Genomic DNA, 17985 nt, shown 5'->3' on the forward strand with positions numbered 1-17985 from the left:
CTCTTCAGCTTGACTCTTGACTATCAGGGATAATTTTTTCTAGAATCTAGAGTCATCTGTCTTCTCTGTTGCCATATTCCTTGAAGCTGCTTCACATCCCCTAATTATTTCTGCTGTACTTGGAGGTGGTGTCTCTTGCTGGGTAAATAGTTCTGCTGCAAGGGGCCGACCCTCTCTAACAGAGGGGAGGAATTGAAGAATGAAATCTTCTCCCTAATTCTCCCTAGTAGAAGTATAGGGGTCATGCTTCACAAAGCTGCTCACTCCTTTCACTCCCAAAACTTTGAGTGCTACAGGGCTGACAATTTTAATTTTTTAAAGGTCATTAAGGGTGTCTTTGGGGCAGCTAGGTGGTGCAATAGATAAAGCGCTGAGCCTGGCATCAGGAAGACTCGCCTTCCTGAGTTCAAATCTGACCTCAGACACTTACCAGCTGTGTGACCCTAGGCAAGTCACTTCACCCTTTTTGCAATATAATTGAGATATTGAAATTTTTTTTTCAAAAATGACTTCACTTTTCTAATACCATACTTCTGTTTTATTCATTTTATAAAACAAAGGAATAAAAGTTTATTTCTTTAGAAAAAAACCCAGATGGGGTCACTAAGAGTTGGACACAACTGAAAAAAGACTCAACAACAACAAAAAAAGGTGTCTTCAGCATCCTGACGCCAAAGCCTTCTAATTCAATTAGAGAAACCTTTTCACACTTTGTAAAAGGGATAAAAGGCCACAAATATGTTTTTGTACTATTTAACATATCAACACTTCCTTAACTCTGTTATCTGTCTCTTACTTTCTTGTGATTAAATAATTGCAAAAGATACAAGGACTGACTGATCAAGAAGGAAAAACCATTTAGCTTTATTGGGAACTGTTTTTAAAAATTGTGCTTTTCTGTGAGAATCATTACAAGGCAGTTCGCAGGAAAGACATTGCTTTGTTGTAGGTAAAAAGGTAGTTTTATTCTCTTTTAAATTTTCATTTTTTGAAATGTACATTATGAGGAGTAGGTAAAGAACATTTGGACTCCACTGTGAAAGTGAATGAGTGGCTTAGAAAAATTGACATTTGATTTGACACAGGAAGATATTTAATTTAAAACTGGCAAGTGAAGAAAATATTTCTGATGACTGCTTAAAATGATAGTTCTGATTATAGCTACAGTTAAACTGAGTAAACCTCATTCTGGTAGTGCTTGTTCTTATTTACAAAATTAAATCACATGGTCTTTTAATTTTTAAATTATGGTAGTTTCTCCTTATATTATTTAACTTATTTAAGATTGAGTGAGTAAAACTGGAGAAAGGATTATTTGTGTAACATGTTCTAGGGTTTCTGAATTTACAGATTGAATCTTGGGGCAGATGCCACTGTATCCAGAGTGATTTTCCTAAAACATAGGTGTAACACTTTCCTGCTCAATAAATGCTAGTGGCTCCCTGTGATCTATAGGGTCAAATATAAACTCCTCTAGCATTAAAAGTTCTTCATTGGCACCTACGTGGCTCAGTGGATAGAGCACTGGGCCTAGAGTCAGGAAGATCTGAGTTCAAATCAAGGCTCAGATACGTACTAGCTGTGTGACCCTGGGCAAGTCACTTAACCCTATTTGCCTCAATTTCCTTATCTGGAAAATGAGCTGGAGAAGGAAATGGCAGACAACTCTAGTATCTTTGCCAAGAAAACTCCAAATGGGGTCACAAACAGTCGGATATCACTAATGCAGTAAACGAGAATGATCTAGCCTATTAAAATAATAAAAAAAAAGCTCTTCACAATCTGCCTCCTCCCTATTTTTTCCAGTCTGATTACACCTTACTCCCCTCCATACACTCTCTAATCCGACCCTACTGTCTTACTTGCTGTTCTGCACAAACCACTTCATCTCCAGTCTCCATGCCTTTACTCTGTCTGTCCCCCATGCTTGGAATGCACTCTTTCCCAGCTCTGATCCTCCAAATCTTTGGTTTCTTTCAAGACTCATTTCAAGCACTACCTTCTACTTGAAGCCTTTGCTAATTCCTTCCAGCTGCTAGTGCATTTCTTTCCCAAACTGATTTGTAATAGTTTTATATGTATTCTATATTCCCCATTAGAACAGAAATTTCTCCAAAGCAGAGAGATTGTCACGTTTATCTTTGTATCCCAAGCAGTGGATACAGTGTTTGGCACATAATAGGTTTCTTAAGTGTCATAGATCACACACTTGATAGAAGACAGAGGTCCTAAACCTGACTGTCTTAACATCGGAAATGCTTTTGTCTCTTGCCTGCTCCCTACCATGAGAGTTATGGGCTCTACCTTGGACTCTATCTTTGGGCTCTACCCAGGAACTCGCTCTCATTTATTCAATTTTTCTGCCATTTTGTGAAGGCAAATGAGAGTGAGTTTTCCAGATTCTAGAGAGAAGGAGAATGAAGGGGTATAGAAATACACCTATCTTCAGACAAGGCTGAAAAATCCTGGGGCCACACTTTCAAAAAACCTCTGGGTTTGAAAGTCTTCTGGGAGTTGAACTCTGTCCCTGCAGCTGCTCCTCAGGGAACCAGGGACACATCTGGAGGCAAGAGAGAGATTAAACGGCATCCTTCCTGTCTGAGGTGCCATCCTCAGCACTCATAATGATTAAATCTGGGATAACTTCAGTAGGATTTCAAGAGCATGAATTAGGAATTCTTGCTTAAAATTTTTATCTCCCTCACCTGCTTTCTATAGTGGAAAATGCCTTTGGCAAAGCCATTCAGAGAGAGACAGACAGACAGACAGACATGGGATGGGGAGGGGGAGTAGGGGAGGGTGGAGCACCGAGAAAACAGAGGGGAAGAGGGAGGGCTTAAAATGCAATTATGACTGAGAGAATAATTCTTTCTCATTATTTCTGCAGCATAGTTCCCTGATTAGCTGGCATCGCTTATTTATTACTCCTGCTGTCTCTCTGAATATTTTCCATCCAGAAGGGACATGTATGTTATGTCTCTAAGCCCTTAGGTTAATATGTGTGGATAAACATTTACAAGCATAAATTACATAATTACATTTATCAGTAGATAATTAACCAAGAGCTGAATTTTTGTTTATAGATGTGGCTATTTGTATCTCTAGCAAAGACAGGTACATTTAAAGGACATTTTTTGCTACATCCGTATTTGAGAATCTGGTCCTTTTACTATTACGAGCACATCACAAAATGTGTGTATATGTAAAGTCTGGTTGAATTTGCTTTTAAATACATTTTTTCTTTTCATTTTGTTTGGTGAGGCAATAAAGGTTAAATAACTTGCCCAGGATCACACAGCTAGAAATTGTCAAGTGTCTGAGGCTGGATTTGAACTCAGGTCCTCCTGACTCCAGGGCCTGTGCTCTATCCACTGTGCCATCTGGCTGCCCCTTAAATGTATTTTTCAAGCGCACACTCAAAATCCAAACTGGTCAGTTTGTTTTATTCATGTTAAAAAGTAGAAGTGTCTCAGTTTAGCCTCTGAATGGAATTATAATAATCTCCTCTTCCTCCTTCTCTCTTTCTCTATGGTCAACCTGACCACACACTGACTGGGGTCCCAGAGATGTATGTCTAACACAGAGCTTTGACTCAAATTATTTCAGGGTACAGGGGTAATTCTTGTGGGTGGGATGCATTCCTGCTATTTGCCACTGTTGCTTGTGAGCCTCTACTAGTGTGATTCCCATTTATATAAACTCAATCATCATGACATGATTAACTCTTAAACACAAACATATTTACTTAACAGTAAGGCAAAAGCAAAAATAATTATAATATTATAGTAATTCAATATAAAGCAAATGAAAGAATGACCATGACATCATAGATTATCCATGAAGCTGGGTCACATTCTCCCACCAATATATACAGTGGGGAGAGTGGGCCCACACTTGAATAAGTCTAGGAGAGAGGCACACAAGGGAGGACATTGTGTATGTTCAGATAACTTACAACTTTGACTACAGTATTTGATGTCCTTGTTTTCCTCAGAAACCATCTGAAGCCCCATACAAAGTCACTTATCTGCTCTTTGATCCCTCTTTAATACTTACTGCTCTGCTGCTGGACAAATTCACTCTTTTTTCTACTCTCCAACTTATGAGAAAGTGACAAGCTCTTTTAATTTGGAATCATTCTTTGTTTTAAAAATTAATTAATTTATTTTTAGTTTTCAACATTCACTTCCATAAGATTTTGAATTTCAAATATTCTCCCCCTCCCTCCCTCCCTCCTCCCCATCCCAAGATGGTGTGCAAGCTGATATAGGTTCTACGTATACATTCATATTAAACATATTTTCACGTCATGTTGCAAAGAAGAATTAAAACCAATGGGAGGAACCATGGGAAAGAAGAAACAAAACAAACAAAAAAAGAGAGAGAGCAAATAGTGTGCTTCGATCTGCATTCAAACTCCATAGTTCTCTTTCTGAATGTGGCTAGCATTTTCCATCATGAGTCTTTTGGAGCTGTCTTAGGTCCTTACATTGCTGAGAAGAGGTAAGTCTATCAAAGTTAGCCATCGCACAATGTTGCTATTGCTGTGTATAATGTTCTCCTGGTCCTGCTTACTTCACTCAACATCAGTTCATGTAAGCCTTTCCCGGTTTTTCGGAAATCTGCCTGCTCATTATTTCTTATGGAACAATTGTATTCATTGCATTCATATATCACAACCTGTTCATCCATTCCCCAATTGATGGGCATCCCCTCAATTTCCAATTCTTTGCCACCATGAAAAGAGCTGCTATAAATATTTTTGTACATGTGGCTCCTTTCCTGTTTTTATGACCTCTTTGGAATACATACCTAGAAGTGGTATTGCTGGATCAAAGGGTATGCACAGTTTTATAGCCCTTCGGCCATAGTTCCAGATTACTCTCCAGAATGGTTGGATCAGTTCACAACTCCACCAACAATGCACTAATGTTCCAATTTTCCCACATCTTCTCCAACATTTATCATTTTTCTGTTTTGTCATGTTAGCCAATCTGATAGGTGTGATGACTCACAATCATTCTTACAAGGGCACTGAGAAAATGTCATGCTATTTTAGTGGCAAGTAATTACTTAAGCTAAAAAGAAAAAAAAATACTATAAGGAATTTCCTTAGATTGGCTGTCTGGGAAATTCACACCAACCTGGCCAGCTCTTCATTCAAAATAATTCTTCATCATCTAATCAGCTTTCAATATCTTGTTACCACAAAACGCAACTGAAATCAAAACTCCTCACTTTCAATCTGTGCAGTGTAAACAAGCCCAATAAACTCTTCACTTAACATAACAATTCTGCTTTGTCCAATCACATAACAAAGCAACTACAAAACTTTTCTTCCCCTCTTCCCCTCTGCTTTTTTGCCTCTCAAATCTGAGGGAGAAGTTGAGAGCAAGCAGGTGACTCTGAGCTAGTGCTGAAGGGCAAGCTTAAATTGCAAGAGTTCAGCTCTCTTCCAATGAAGAAGCTCCCAACCTTTTCTTTAGCCAATCTACAAAGCAATATCTCTCTTACAGTAAGCAGCTGAAGCTTTCCTGGAGAGTTGAGTACTCCTACAGGCATCTTCTATACTCTCTTCCTGCTGGGTTCTTCATTCTTCTTTTGAATTCTTCACTACTTCTGATAGTTCAAATCAGAGCCTCCTGATGGTCAGTGACTCATCTTTCCCTTCAGAGATAAAACTCATGGAACCCAACTTTCTGTTGGTATGATAACAATAGCCATTATGTAATTTTCCATATTCTTCAAAAAGTTATTTGATATATCATTATGTGAGTTTTAACTTCTCAAATTCTAAAATCAGTCACATGCCAATAAGAAGGACCATTACTCATTCCTTAGTCATTCCTCTCTTCTCAAATAGGTCCCCTCATTCCATTAATCTAATGGGCAATTTTCTACCTACTCCTTTTTATTGTGTTTCTCTCCTCACATTTTGACAGAAAAACTGTTTCTTTACACATGAATTTTTTATCATTTTTTTTTTGGTTCACAAAATTTCTTTTTCTACCCCTTTCAGCAATGAAACTATGTATACAGAGGATAGCTCCTCAAATCCTCCAAAACTTGCTTAAATCCTCTTTCTTTGCACAGTTTTATTTTCTGCCATTTTAGCAGTTTTCTTACACATGAAAGTAGCAGTACTTTATCCCTGTAAATGTACTATTTAAAGGTGGTTATCTTCAAATATGCCACTTATGCTGGTGAATTTTGAGTCCATAAATGTAATTTTATTATCTATCCCTTGCTTTATGAAAAATATAGTCTAACAAAGCTGTAAATTAAATTTCTCTGAAATGAATCAGATTTTTACATTAATTTACATTTTAAAATGGAGAAATATAGGAGGGGAAATTCCAATAGACTGTGTTGAGAATTTTTTGTCTAATAGAAGTTAATTTCCATGCATTGCTGTCTTACTTGTAATAAAACTCTTGTTGAATACTGATGCACCTTAGTTGGGGGCAACTAGGTGGTACAGTGGATAGAGCACCAGCCCTGGAGTCAGGAGTATCTGAGTTCAAATGTGACCTCAGACACTTGCTAGCTGTGTGACCCTGGGCAAGTTACTTAACCTTGTTTGTCTCAGTTCCTCACCTGTAAGATGATCTGGAGAAGGAAATGGCAAACCACTCCAGTATCTTTGCCAAGAAAACCCCAAATAGGGTCGTGAAGAGGAGTCCCACGTGAATGAAAACAGTTGAACAACAAATAGATACTGACTGTTCCATTTTACCTTTGCCTCTTGGGTATTATAATTGAAGCCCTCTTTTAAGAGTTAACGTTTCCTTTGCACTTTCAGTATTGCTAATTTTTCAAAACCGTGGTACCTTTGGAATCTAACATTCTGACTGATCCTCTATCTCTGTCCTCAGCTCTTGTAACTAACGGTCCCCTCATTCTTTTGCCCAAGTGTTTCCTCTGCTAAATAGAGCTTTACTGTGACAACATTCCAGCTTAGCAGATGTGCTTGCTAAGACTTGATGTAGCATAACCCTCAAGTATGTGTAACCTTTACATTTTAGACTTCAGTTATGTCAGAATAATTAGGTCACCACTGTCTAAATGTTGCAAGCTTGAAATTCTTTTTTTTCCCTCTTAAGTCCCTACTTAGTTGCTTGATTCAGAATAAAAATTAAAGATATTTTCATCTTTTTAAATAAATTAGAAATAATTCAAAGAACTCTGATGAAGAATTGGATCTCTTTTGGGTTCACCAAATTTGCAGCTTTGGAAGTAAATGAAGGGGATTCTCTTCCTAGACTGCCTCTTATCTCTCCTTGAAGAGAATGCAAAATCTTGTGTTCCTTCCCAGGTTTTCCAGTTTTAACCCCACTCCTGTTGTTTTTTCCTGTAATTATAAGACCTTTAAGCTAGAGAAGATGGTATAGAAGTAGGGATGACTTTGAATTCAATTAGTCCCACTTATTTAACTTGGAGGAACTCCTTGTTTTGCTACTCAGTCATGTCTGACTCTTCATGACCCCATTTGGGGTTTTCCTGGCAAAGATACTGAAGTGATTTGCCATTTTCTTTTCTATTTATTTTATAGATGAGGAAACTGAGGCAAAGAGGGTTAAGTGACTTGCCCAGGGTCACACAGTTAGTAAGTGTCTAAGGCCAGATTTGAATTTACAAAGATGAGTCTTCCTGACTTCAGGCCTGACACTCTATGCACTGTACCACCTATCTGCCCCATACATTCTAGAATACACCAAATATGATTTCACTATGCTCTTGTAACACCATCTAGCTGCCCCATGTGGAGGGGCCATTAGTGAAAGCAGTGATAATTTTCACTGATAACTGTCCACAGTGTGGTATAATGCCACCTAACATTTTTAATCAGAGGAAATCTAACCCATTTAGGGGTGTGTGTGTGTGTGTGTGTGTGTGTGTGTGTGTGTGTGTGTGTGTGTGTGTGAGAGAGAGAGAGAGACAGAGACAGAGACAGAGAGAAAGAGAGAGAGAGAGAGAGAGAGAGAGAGAGAGACAGAGAGACAGAGAGACACACACACACACAGAGAGAGAGAGAGAGAGAGAGAGAGAGAGAGAGAGAGAGAGAGAGAGAGAGAGATTTGTAGAGGAAGGGAAGATCAGTTTGAATTAGTAAAACTTCCAGTATACAGGATCTACCAAAAGACAGTGCAATTTTAAGCTTCAATAGCTTTAAACTGTACTAAGACTTTTGGGACACCTTTTATTTCTAAAGAAATAGTGATATTATCTTTGAGTATCTTTTTTGGGGGGGGTAGGAGAGGGGGAAGAATGCCCCTGTGATTTCACTTGATATAGGGAATTTCAAGTGATGGAATTTCAATAACTAATGCAGAGTGGTAACTGTTTTACTATTGATAGTGTTAGAGAGCTGCCTAGAAAACTTTGAGGTAAGGAGTGACTTATCCAAGGTCACAGAGCCATTATGTGTCAGAGCAGGTATTTGAACCCAGGTCTTCCAGACTACCAGGCTGACCAGTTATCCTTATGCCACAGTGCTTCTCAATTGATCAATAAACACTTATTAAGCATCTGCTATGTAACAGGCACTGTGTTAAGCTCTAGGGTGCAAAAAAGGGCAAAAGATAGTCCCTGCCCATAGGCGACTTACAATAATTCTTCGTTATGCTGTTTGCTGTACTTGTTAGGACTGTACAAGTAGCACATATATAGGTTCTGGAATCACTCTTCCAACCCCCAGCTTATTATCATTATTATTACTGTTGTTATGATTTTCCTCTACTACAAAAATTCCTGGTGTGAAAGTGGGCTCAAAATTGAAGTGGTCACTACAAAGCATTCCTCCCACCAAGTTTACTTCTGGGCTCTGAATAGTTGGTAGAAAAACTGTTTCTTTGCTTGCAAGACATGGTATTTTTGCTGCAGGGCTAAGTCAAGCAGATAGCTTCTCAAAGGTAGGCTACTCTCATTGGACTCAATTGTTGTGTCTCTCCCCTAGATTTCTATCGGTGGATGTCTGGGGCCTCACCTGACATTTCAAAGCTCATACGGTTGTAGCCTTGTCTGTTCCATCTTTGATACACAAGAAAAAATAAGCAAAAAGACAGAAGAAACAGGAACACCATGTGTTCTTAACAACATGGTGACCAGATTGGGGAGGGACCTAACAGCATTTCTTCCTCCTCCCTTAAATGTTCCTAAGCTATTGCAAGAGCTTTCATCTGTTCATGCCTTTTATAGGCACGCTTAGTTTTGGCTCAGTAGCCAGCTAGGAGGTTTTTCATCATATCCTGGAAACCAGCAAGAAACAGCCTCAGAGTACTTGTTCATGCTTTGAAGCAGACAGCAGGACCTTTCAGCTCTGCATAGCTAAAAAGTAGGCTCACTATCCTGCATATGCGTTCTGCATGCTCCAAGGACTAGGCCCTCAATAGCCAGTCTTCCTACTACAAATATATTAAAAATGATTGAGCAAAATGGAAAACAAATCCCCTTTCACAGAATCTCAGGGGTGGATGTGGCCTGAGGTCATTTAGTCCAATCTGTATCTGAAGCATGAATCCCAAGCTAGTGGCCATCTAGCTTTTGCTTCAGTGAGGGGAAAATTACTCTTTGAGTAGCTCTAATTGTAATGAAGGTTGTTTTTTTTAATTTCCTGAGAGTAAGCCTAAATCTACTTCTTTGTAAATTTTACCAGCATTCTTCTAGTTCTGCCTTCTAGGGGTGAACAGAACAAGTATAATCCCTCTTCTATTTAAATACAGTTATTATATCCCCCCCCCCATTTGCTTCAGTTGATCCTCATTTGGCATGATCTGGAGGCCCTTATCTATCTTGATTATGCTCCTTTCCTGGCAACTCTGCAGTTATCAATGTCTTTCCCATTCTGGAATTCCAGAGTCAATGTGGCTTAGTATATGCAGTCTTGGGCTTGGAAGAAAGAAGATCCCCTGGCTCCTGGATTTCCTCATTTGAGTATATCTTCATAATATACAATGCCCTTCTACTGCTCCCCTTTTACTTTTCACATATTCCTGTTCCCACTGCCAATGCTTTATAAGTTATGTGACACTCAAGCTATCTAAGCCTCAGTTTCCTTCATTTGTTAAAAAGGGGAATAAGAAAACTTGTAGTACCTACCACACAGGGATTTGTGAGGATCAGAAAAAATGTTATCTGTAACTAGATCCCTCCCCTCCCCTAGACCCTCCTGAGCATGCAAAATTTTTTTCTTATTGATTTCAAAATCAAAGAGTTTTGATATTATTTCATAATCAGTAAAATGCAAAATCTTTCTCACTGATTAGTTAACTGTTCGATTACTCAGACTCCTACTCTTCTCTTAAATTATCTTCTTTTAATCCTGAATTTATAGGTTTAGTTAGCATTACTGTTACTGGCTATATAATTTATTGATAACAAATAATACTGCCACACAAATGTTTAAACAATGTATTAGCATTGAGGAAGGTCACAGCCAGAAAATGAATAATAACTTTAAATCAAAGACGCAAGAAATTAAAGATTCCTTTAATGTGTTATCAACAGAGTTATCTCTGTGATCTGCGAAGGCAATTATTTACTAGACTTCTCATCCATCACTAAATACCAGCTCTTCTAAAACACTGGAATCACAGTTGAGTGAATCAGTTCTCTTTAGAATGTAGTTTACTCAATTCCTTTCAGAGTAAACATTCCATTCAATTCTCCTCAGAAATGTCAGTTAACTTCTTTTCTTCACAGTTCAATTCTCATCAGAAATGAAAGATAGTTCTGCTTACTCTCCTTAAGGAATTTTCTTCAGCGTCTTTGCAGAATGATAATTAAAGTCTTTCAAAGACAACACTCAACTGTTCAAGTCTCCCAAAGACTCTCTCTCCAGTGGCACTTAACTGTCAGTCTCCTCAAAATGACTGTTAGTCTCCTCAGTGCTTCATCACAGACTACACAAGTCATCATAGTTAACTTGTCAGTCTCCAAGATTCTCTTCAAGTACCTGTGGGAGGGGCTGTGGAAATGGGTTACATTTGTAAAGTACCATGCAAATTTTAGAGCATCCCATGAATGTTATTATAATTATATGGCATGATTTTGAGACTTTTCACCATCATGATCAGCTTGGATTTCCTTCAGTTTTTTCATATCCCTCCTCAAATGTGAAAATCAAAACTGAACAGAATATTCCAAATGCAATCTGACCAAGACGCAGTGTAACAGGGCTATTACAGGACACAATTCCTTCATTCATTGTTAAAGTTTCATTAGCTTTCTGGGCAACCATATCTCACTGATAGTTTACATTGCTTGAATTCTGCTAAAATCCCTATGTCTTCTTCAGATCAGCTACTGTCTAAGCATGTTTATTACATCTTGTACTTTTGAAACTGATTTTTAAAATTCAAGGGTAGGACTTAGCATTTATCACCATCAAATGTCATCTTACTAGATTTAGCCCAGCATTCTAGCTGTCTATCCTAACTCTCTAATCTAGTATGTTGGTTATCCCTCCCAGCCTTGTGTCATCTGCAAATTGATAAGCATGCCTTGTGTGCATTTATCCCAGAAAGTGATAAAAATGTTAAAGCACTGTGGGGCCAAGCAGAATTTCCTGGATCACTCCACTTAAGTCCTCCTCCAAATTGACAGGAAACCACTAATAACTGCCCCTCAGGTCTGGTCATTCAAGCAGTCCTGAATCCTTCTAATGATAATATTTCCTAGTCTGTATCTCTCCATGTTTTCTAAAAGAGGAAAAGCTGTGGTCAAGTGATTTGTAAAAACTTAAGTAATTATATTGCCAGTATTTCCCTAATCTTCTAGTTTAGTAACATAGCAAAACAAAAGAAAGAAAATGAGGTTAGTGTAGCATAACTTTTTTTTTAATTGATAATGATGACAAAAGAAAGAAAATGAGGTTAGTGTAGCATAACTTTTTTTTTTATTGATAATGATGATAGCTAGCATTTATGTAGCACTTTAAGCCTTACAAAGCACTTTACAAATATTATCTCATTTTTTCCCCACTCCCAATAACCATGAGATGTAGGTACTATTATTATCACCATTTTACAGATCAGGTGATTGAGGCAGAGAGATGTTAAGTGACTTGTCCAAGGTCGCACAGCTAGAAAGCAGCTGAGGCTAAATTTGAAGATCTTTCAGGCCTTTCTGACACCAGGTCCAGTGTTCTATCAATTGCACCAAATAACGGCTACAAGTCATGGTAATTCCTTATGCTCTCTGCTTACTTTCCTAAATATTCACTAATCATCCTTTTAATAATACATTCTAGAATTTTCCTAGGAATCAAAGTTAAGCTTACTGGCTTATGGTTTATAACCTCTTTTCTTCCCTTATTTGAAAATTGAGACAATTGTCTTAATTTAATCCCACTATCCCTTTCCTATTCTTCATGGCCTTTCAAATATCACTAAAGTGGCTCAGCCATTATCTCTGCCAGTTGTCTCAGCACCCTATGATGTAACTCATATAGTTCCACTGAGTTGAATGAATAAAAGGTAGAGAGGTACTCTCTTACTATACTTATCTTGGTTATTGACTCTATTAGCTATTTTTTTGTTCATTCTTTCCAATTTAAAGATTGCTGTCTTTGGCAGAGGAAATACAAGTGATAGGTGCTTCGCAGATCTGCCACATCTCATCATCATCATCATCCATTATCATTACCTTTCCCACTCAAACAGTGATTCTATACATTCTTTGATCTTTTCTCCAACTGTCTTTTTTTAAAGCCAGATTTTTATTGTTCTTAGCTTTCCTCATTAGCTCCAGCTCCTTTAGTGTTTTAGTATTCCTGACACTACTCTTACAGGACTATGTTATGATTTTCTATTAATCCTTCCTTAATCACTTACCCTTGCTTTTATCTTTTCAAATTCTAAGCTAGTTGATATGTAAGTGGTATATCCACGTTGTTTTATTTAGTAAAATCTAACTTTTGCTCCTCAATGTGACTATATCTTTTCTTTTTTTCAACCTTTTAATTTTGTTCTAATATATAATATATTGTCTCATGAAGTGATTGAGTTCTATTTGGTATATTCTCATTTTCAGTGAGTCCATTACTTGAATAATGTTTCCATCTTCCATTCTAAACTATTTATTCTTCCTTTTTTAATTTCTAGAGCTCTTATTTCATTTTTTCCCTTGCTTCATTTCTGTGAAGTATCCTTATAGTCCTTGTGGCTAAGCCATTTTATTTCCTTTAAGACCCTGCTTATATTTATCGCAGTTATTTTTTCTTCTTCTGAGTTTTCTTCTTGGGCAACTCCTGACCCATATGTTCCTGTAGTGTTTAGTGTCTTCTTTCTACACATATCTCTAGCTTCAGCTCTTGACTTAGGATTTATTTCAGAGCAGTACTCCATTCCTTGCCACAATCTTGGATATAGTACTCAGCCTTATTTGACTTCATTTTCTCAGAGTCTTGTCATTGGTTTCCATTTCCCATCTTGTGCCTCAGTTCAGAGTTCTGACAGATCTCAGAAGTCCCTATTAAGCTCTTCAGTTGGCTATTTCTAGTCAAGGCACTGAAGGAGCAGCCAGGTGGTGCATTTGATAGAGTGCTAGGCCTGGAGTCAAGAAGATCTGAGTTCAAATGTGGTCTCAGACTCTTACTGGCTGTGTGACTCTGGGGAAGTCACTTAACCCTGTTTGCCTCAGTTTCCTCACCTGAAAAATGAGCTGGAAAAATAAATGGCAAACCATTCCAGTATCTTTGCTAAGAAAACCCCAAATGAGGTCATGAGAGTTGGACATGACTGAAAAATGACTGAATGATAAATATCTGGTTAGCTGTAGTCATTTTTGGCTAACAGCCTGTCATAATTTATACCATAGTCAAAAATCAGTGCCTAATAATTTATCATATAAGAACAAATGAGATAATATTTGTAAAGCACTGGCACATAGTAGACACTTAATAAATACTTGTTTTTTTCCTTCCCACCCCCACAGATGCATAATACTCATTCATACAGTAAGAATTTGTAGACTCAGAAGTTGATGAAATATTAAAGGAATTCTTCATTTCTTGAGATCTTGATTTTAAAAAGTTACTAATTATGTAGTGGGTTCTACTTTTATTAGTTTAAGACTTTGACAATCCACAGAAGAAATTATATCAAACATTTTATTCCATAAGGAGCACATACAGATCCCTTACTAAGAATCATTTTAAAGTGGTGTTTCAAATGAAGCTTCATTTTTATGCCTGAGAGAATGCCTTGCAACAAGAATGCTTTGTTTATCTAGATTCAGCATGTTCTAACACACACAGACACACACACACACACACACACACACATGGGCCAGGTGCATTCAAAAGTTCCTATGAGTGGAGCAATCTATTACTGACAACTCACTCTTTGGCTCATCATTTCTGGCTTCTGTTATAACTTTGTAGCACCTGGATACCTTGCACCTGAGGCCCTCAGTGAAATTATCTGAGATGCAAGGTACTCTGTAGGCCTATATCCACTAAAAACAAAGAAAATAAAATATACTGATGGCTTACTTTACTCTACAGTCCTCCATAATGTGTTTACCAATAAGCCAGATGAGAACATTTCATTCAAAGCAAAAGCATTTATTTGATGAAATAATATAGTGAAAAAAAGAGTAGCAAAATATTTCCCTCATAAACATGGGACATTACCCATCCACAAATATACAGACCATTATTGGGAAGAATGGATATCCCTAAGAAACTTATGCTGAAGGTCCACATGTAGGGAACACATGATCAGAGCAGCTCATCTTCTCTCTATCCAATACTGTAGAATTGTCATTATCTTCTGGTAATGTTAGAAGGATATTTCTACTAGGCTTAGTCTCCGCTGGTTTCTTGTGCAAGTTTCTGTCAAGCATTTTATCTTTGTGGGGTACGTAAATATTGCTCCCTGTTAGTCTCATGTGATTTCTCTTAGATTGTGAGCTCTGCTGGTCTTGTGATTGCGGGTCTTTTCTCTACCACCAATTTTGGGCTTCATATCCTTAGGGCACATGCCAGTCATTTTTGTTCCTTTCTGTTAGAATGTGGCACATAAAAATACTTTCCCTGTTCATAGTAGACCAACAGCTTTTTAGTTATAGATGTGGTGCTGAGCCACAGGCAGTGTTCCCCTGGGAGCAAGATTAAGTTTGATTTTTGAACTTCCTCATTCAAATAGGAAACACATTCTTGTCCCATGCCTCTATTTGACTTAAGGTTAGAAAATCCTCACTTCTTATTTAATTCACTCATGGAGAGCCTATGTTTCCCAAACCATTTCAGGTGACTCTGTCAAAGAAATCCCAGAGAGCTACACGTGTTTAAGTCACCATTTTTTTCCCCCCAGGGCCCCCAAATCCTTTGAGTCGTGCCATGCAAATGCATCTAAGCAAACACCAAAGTGAGGTGGAGAGGACAAATCATTGTCCTCTTATTGTTGGGCCACTTTTTTTTTTTTACTTTATTATGTATATGTGGACAACAGTAAGCCACCGTGTAGTTGCAGGTGTCTGTATTCGTGCGCCAGTTTCACTGGAGAATAGTTTGAAAGGGATGTATGGTGGGCATAAGGATTTCACATCACCAGAGCTATGGAATAGAGTAAATGGTAGCAATGGCAGCACTGGGCATCATAGAAGTAGCGTGTAGGAAATAGATAGGAATCAACCAGTCAACAATCAAAAAAGCATTTATTAAGCACCTACTATATGCCAGGTACAGACTATAAGGAAATGCTAGAACCTGGCAGGATCAGAAAGGGGAAAAGATGAGGTGGAGGACATTACAAAGGTTGAAGTTCTAGTCATGTATAATTGGAGAAGATGGGTGGGAAGTGGAAGGCAGATAACAAACAGCAGGTGTAGATAACAGAATTGCGGTGCTAAAAATGAGGGGGAGGAAAGAATGCTGAAGACTTGCCTTATTTAAACAAAGCCACACAAGTAGTTATGAGGTCTTGTCCAATTGATTTAAAATAATGCTTTACTTGCATGAATTTGAACTATTGTAAGTTTTGAATTAGCGGAATCTAGAGTAATATATTTTTGTTAAACTGACTTCTATTTGATCCATGCTCCTATCCACATAAATTTTAGAATTTTCCTGGATCACCTCTAGTTATTCTGCTTTGAGTAGAAAAGTCATAAATTATGATGACAAAATTTTGTTGCATTTTCCTGGTTAATTGCATATTTTTGTACTTCACTCAAAATGTTGTTTGAATTAATTGATTATAATGATGGCAATAAAAATAACAGTTAGGTTCTCTAAGGTTTTTTAAAGCACTTTACATTAATTATTTTATTAACTCTCATAACAGCACAGTGAAGTGGGTAATATTATTATAATACCCATTTTACAGATGAGGAAATGTAGGCTCACATGTGCTAGGCAACTTGGCCCAGGGTCACAGACCTAGTAAGTATCTGAGGCAAGGATTAAAACTCTGGTCTTCCTGACTCCAAGGCCAGCACTCTAGCCATTATGCCAAATTTTATAGTGAATAGAATGCTGAATCTTTGTCCCGATAAGGATGGAAGATTCTTGTGGGAACCGCAAATTCATAGGATATATTATTTTGCTCATGATAGACAAATGTGTTGCTTTACATTTCAGGGTACCTAGTAGGTGCTAAATAAATGTTCATTGATGATGTTTTCCCTTCCTCCTGGATTTATATGAGTATCTCTTCTGCTCCTTGAATATATGTTCAAGGAGATACACAACACACACACACACACATACACACACACACACACACACACACACACACACGAACATACTTTCCATGAACATTACCATTTTCTATATGTACATGCTTTACTGTCACATACTCACTTTACAAAGAAACACTCACCATCCCAGTCAGCCTGGTAGAGCCGGATGCCATGGTCTTACAGATTATTAGGGTTCAAAGAGCCTTGAAAGTCATTTAATTCTGTTCCACTTAATAGAAATGGCCTTGAGAGATTGAGTGACTCATACATGGTCACCCAGTTAGTGGCAGAGCCTGGACAATCAGACAGGCCTATTTTCCCTTACACCAAGATATAGTCTAGCATTCTACATACAAGCTTTGGGACTCATCAGCTCATCTCTAGAATACAGCCAGGTCTAGGGTTAATGCACCTAAGGAATCCCATGAAATGGTTGCATATGTTTGAATTCCTACTATTTAAAGTTATAATTGTGTTGCATGTGGTAACTGGTTCTAGCCTAAAGGAAGTATACAGTATGAATTCAAACAATGCAGCCACTTCTGGGGATTCAATATTCACACTAATTTGGACCTGGCTATTTTTCTGGTAGAGGGAGTTATAGTTGCTTAGAATATTCTCAGCATCTGTTGAGGAAATCTTTTAAAGCCTTCTTTTAAGAACAATCCTCTTAGCAACATGTAAAAACAAAAACTGCAAGTCTTTAGAAGTCTGATTCATGCTATGATAAGCCATGAGTCCAAAAGAATGAAAGTGACACATGCCACCCACCTCCTAACAGAAGTAATAAATTTAAGTCATACATTTTTGTACGTGGCTAATGTGGAAATTTGTTTTGCCAGACTATGTAGATATGTATTGAGGGTTTTTTTTTTAATTGCTCAATTGCGAGAATAGTAGGAGAGAGATTAATTTAAAAATACTTGTAAAAATTAAATTCAATAAATATTTATTATGAAAAAGGAATGTCTTTTATTTATATTTATAATTTTAAAAGCCCTTTTCCTTCTTTTAAAAAAACAGACTGGGAAATGAAGATACTCATTTTGAATTAAGCATGGCCAGTGATGGATGTGAAGTGCACCGTTTTGATCCTAGTATTAAATCAGCTCACGTGCAGGAGAGTCAACACCTTTGGTTGCATCGCCTATCCATTGATTGGAGGGATCCCCATCCAGCCATTGCTGTCCACAAGCTGCATAGCAACACGAAAAAACTGGGAACCATCTTGAATGAGTTTGGACACAACAAGGTCAGAATTCAGCATGTAATTTTATGGTGGCAACTTTTGTGTCAGAA

The 17985-nt window shown here is 37.7% G+C and overlaps 1 protein-coding gene across 2 annotated transcripts in view; it reads left to right on the plus strand.

Moving 5' to 3' along the window:
• Positions 1 to 17985, plus strand: part of METTL24 (methyltransferase like 24) — a 207670-nt gene that overhangs the window by 76971 nt on the left and 112714 nt on the right. For both annotated transcript variants that reach the window (XM_021008076.2, XM_021008073.2), the window contains exon 4: positions 17710 to 17938. In XM_021008076.2, coding sequence (XP_020863735.1) covers positions 17710 to 17938 — 229 coding nt within the window. The remainder of the gene's footprint in view (positions 1 to 17709; positions 17939 to 17985) is intronic.

This window comes from Phascolarctos cinereus, unplaced genomic scaffold (genome assembly GCF_003287225.1).
Source record: "Phascolarctos cinereus isolate Bilbo 61053 unplaced genomic scaffold, phaCin_HiC Scaffold_5;HRSCAF=322, whole genome shotgun sequence".
In the NCBI taxonomy this organism is placed as follows: Eukaryota; Metazoa; Chordata; class Mammalia; order Diprotodontia; family Phascolarctidae; genus Phascolarctos; species Phascolarctos cinereus.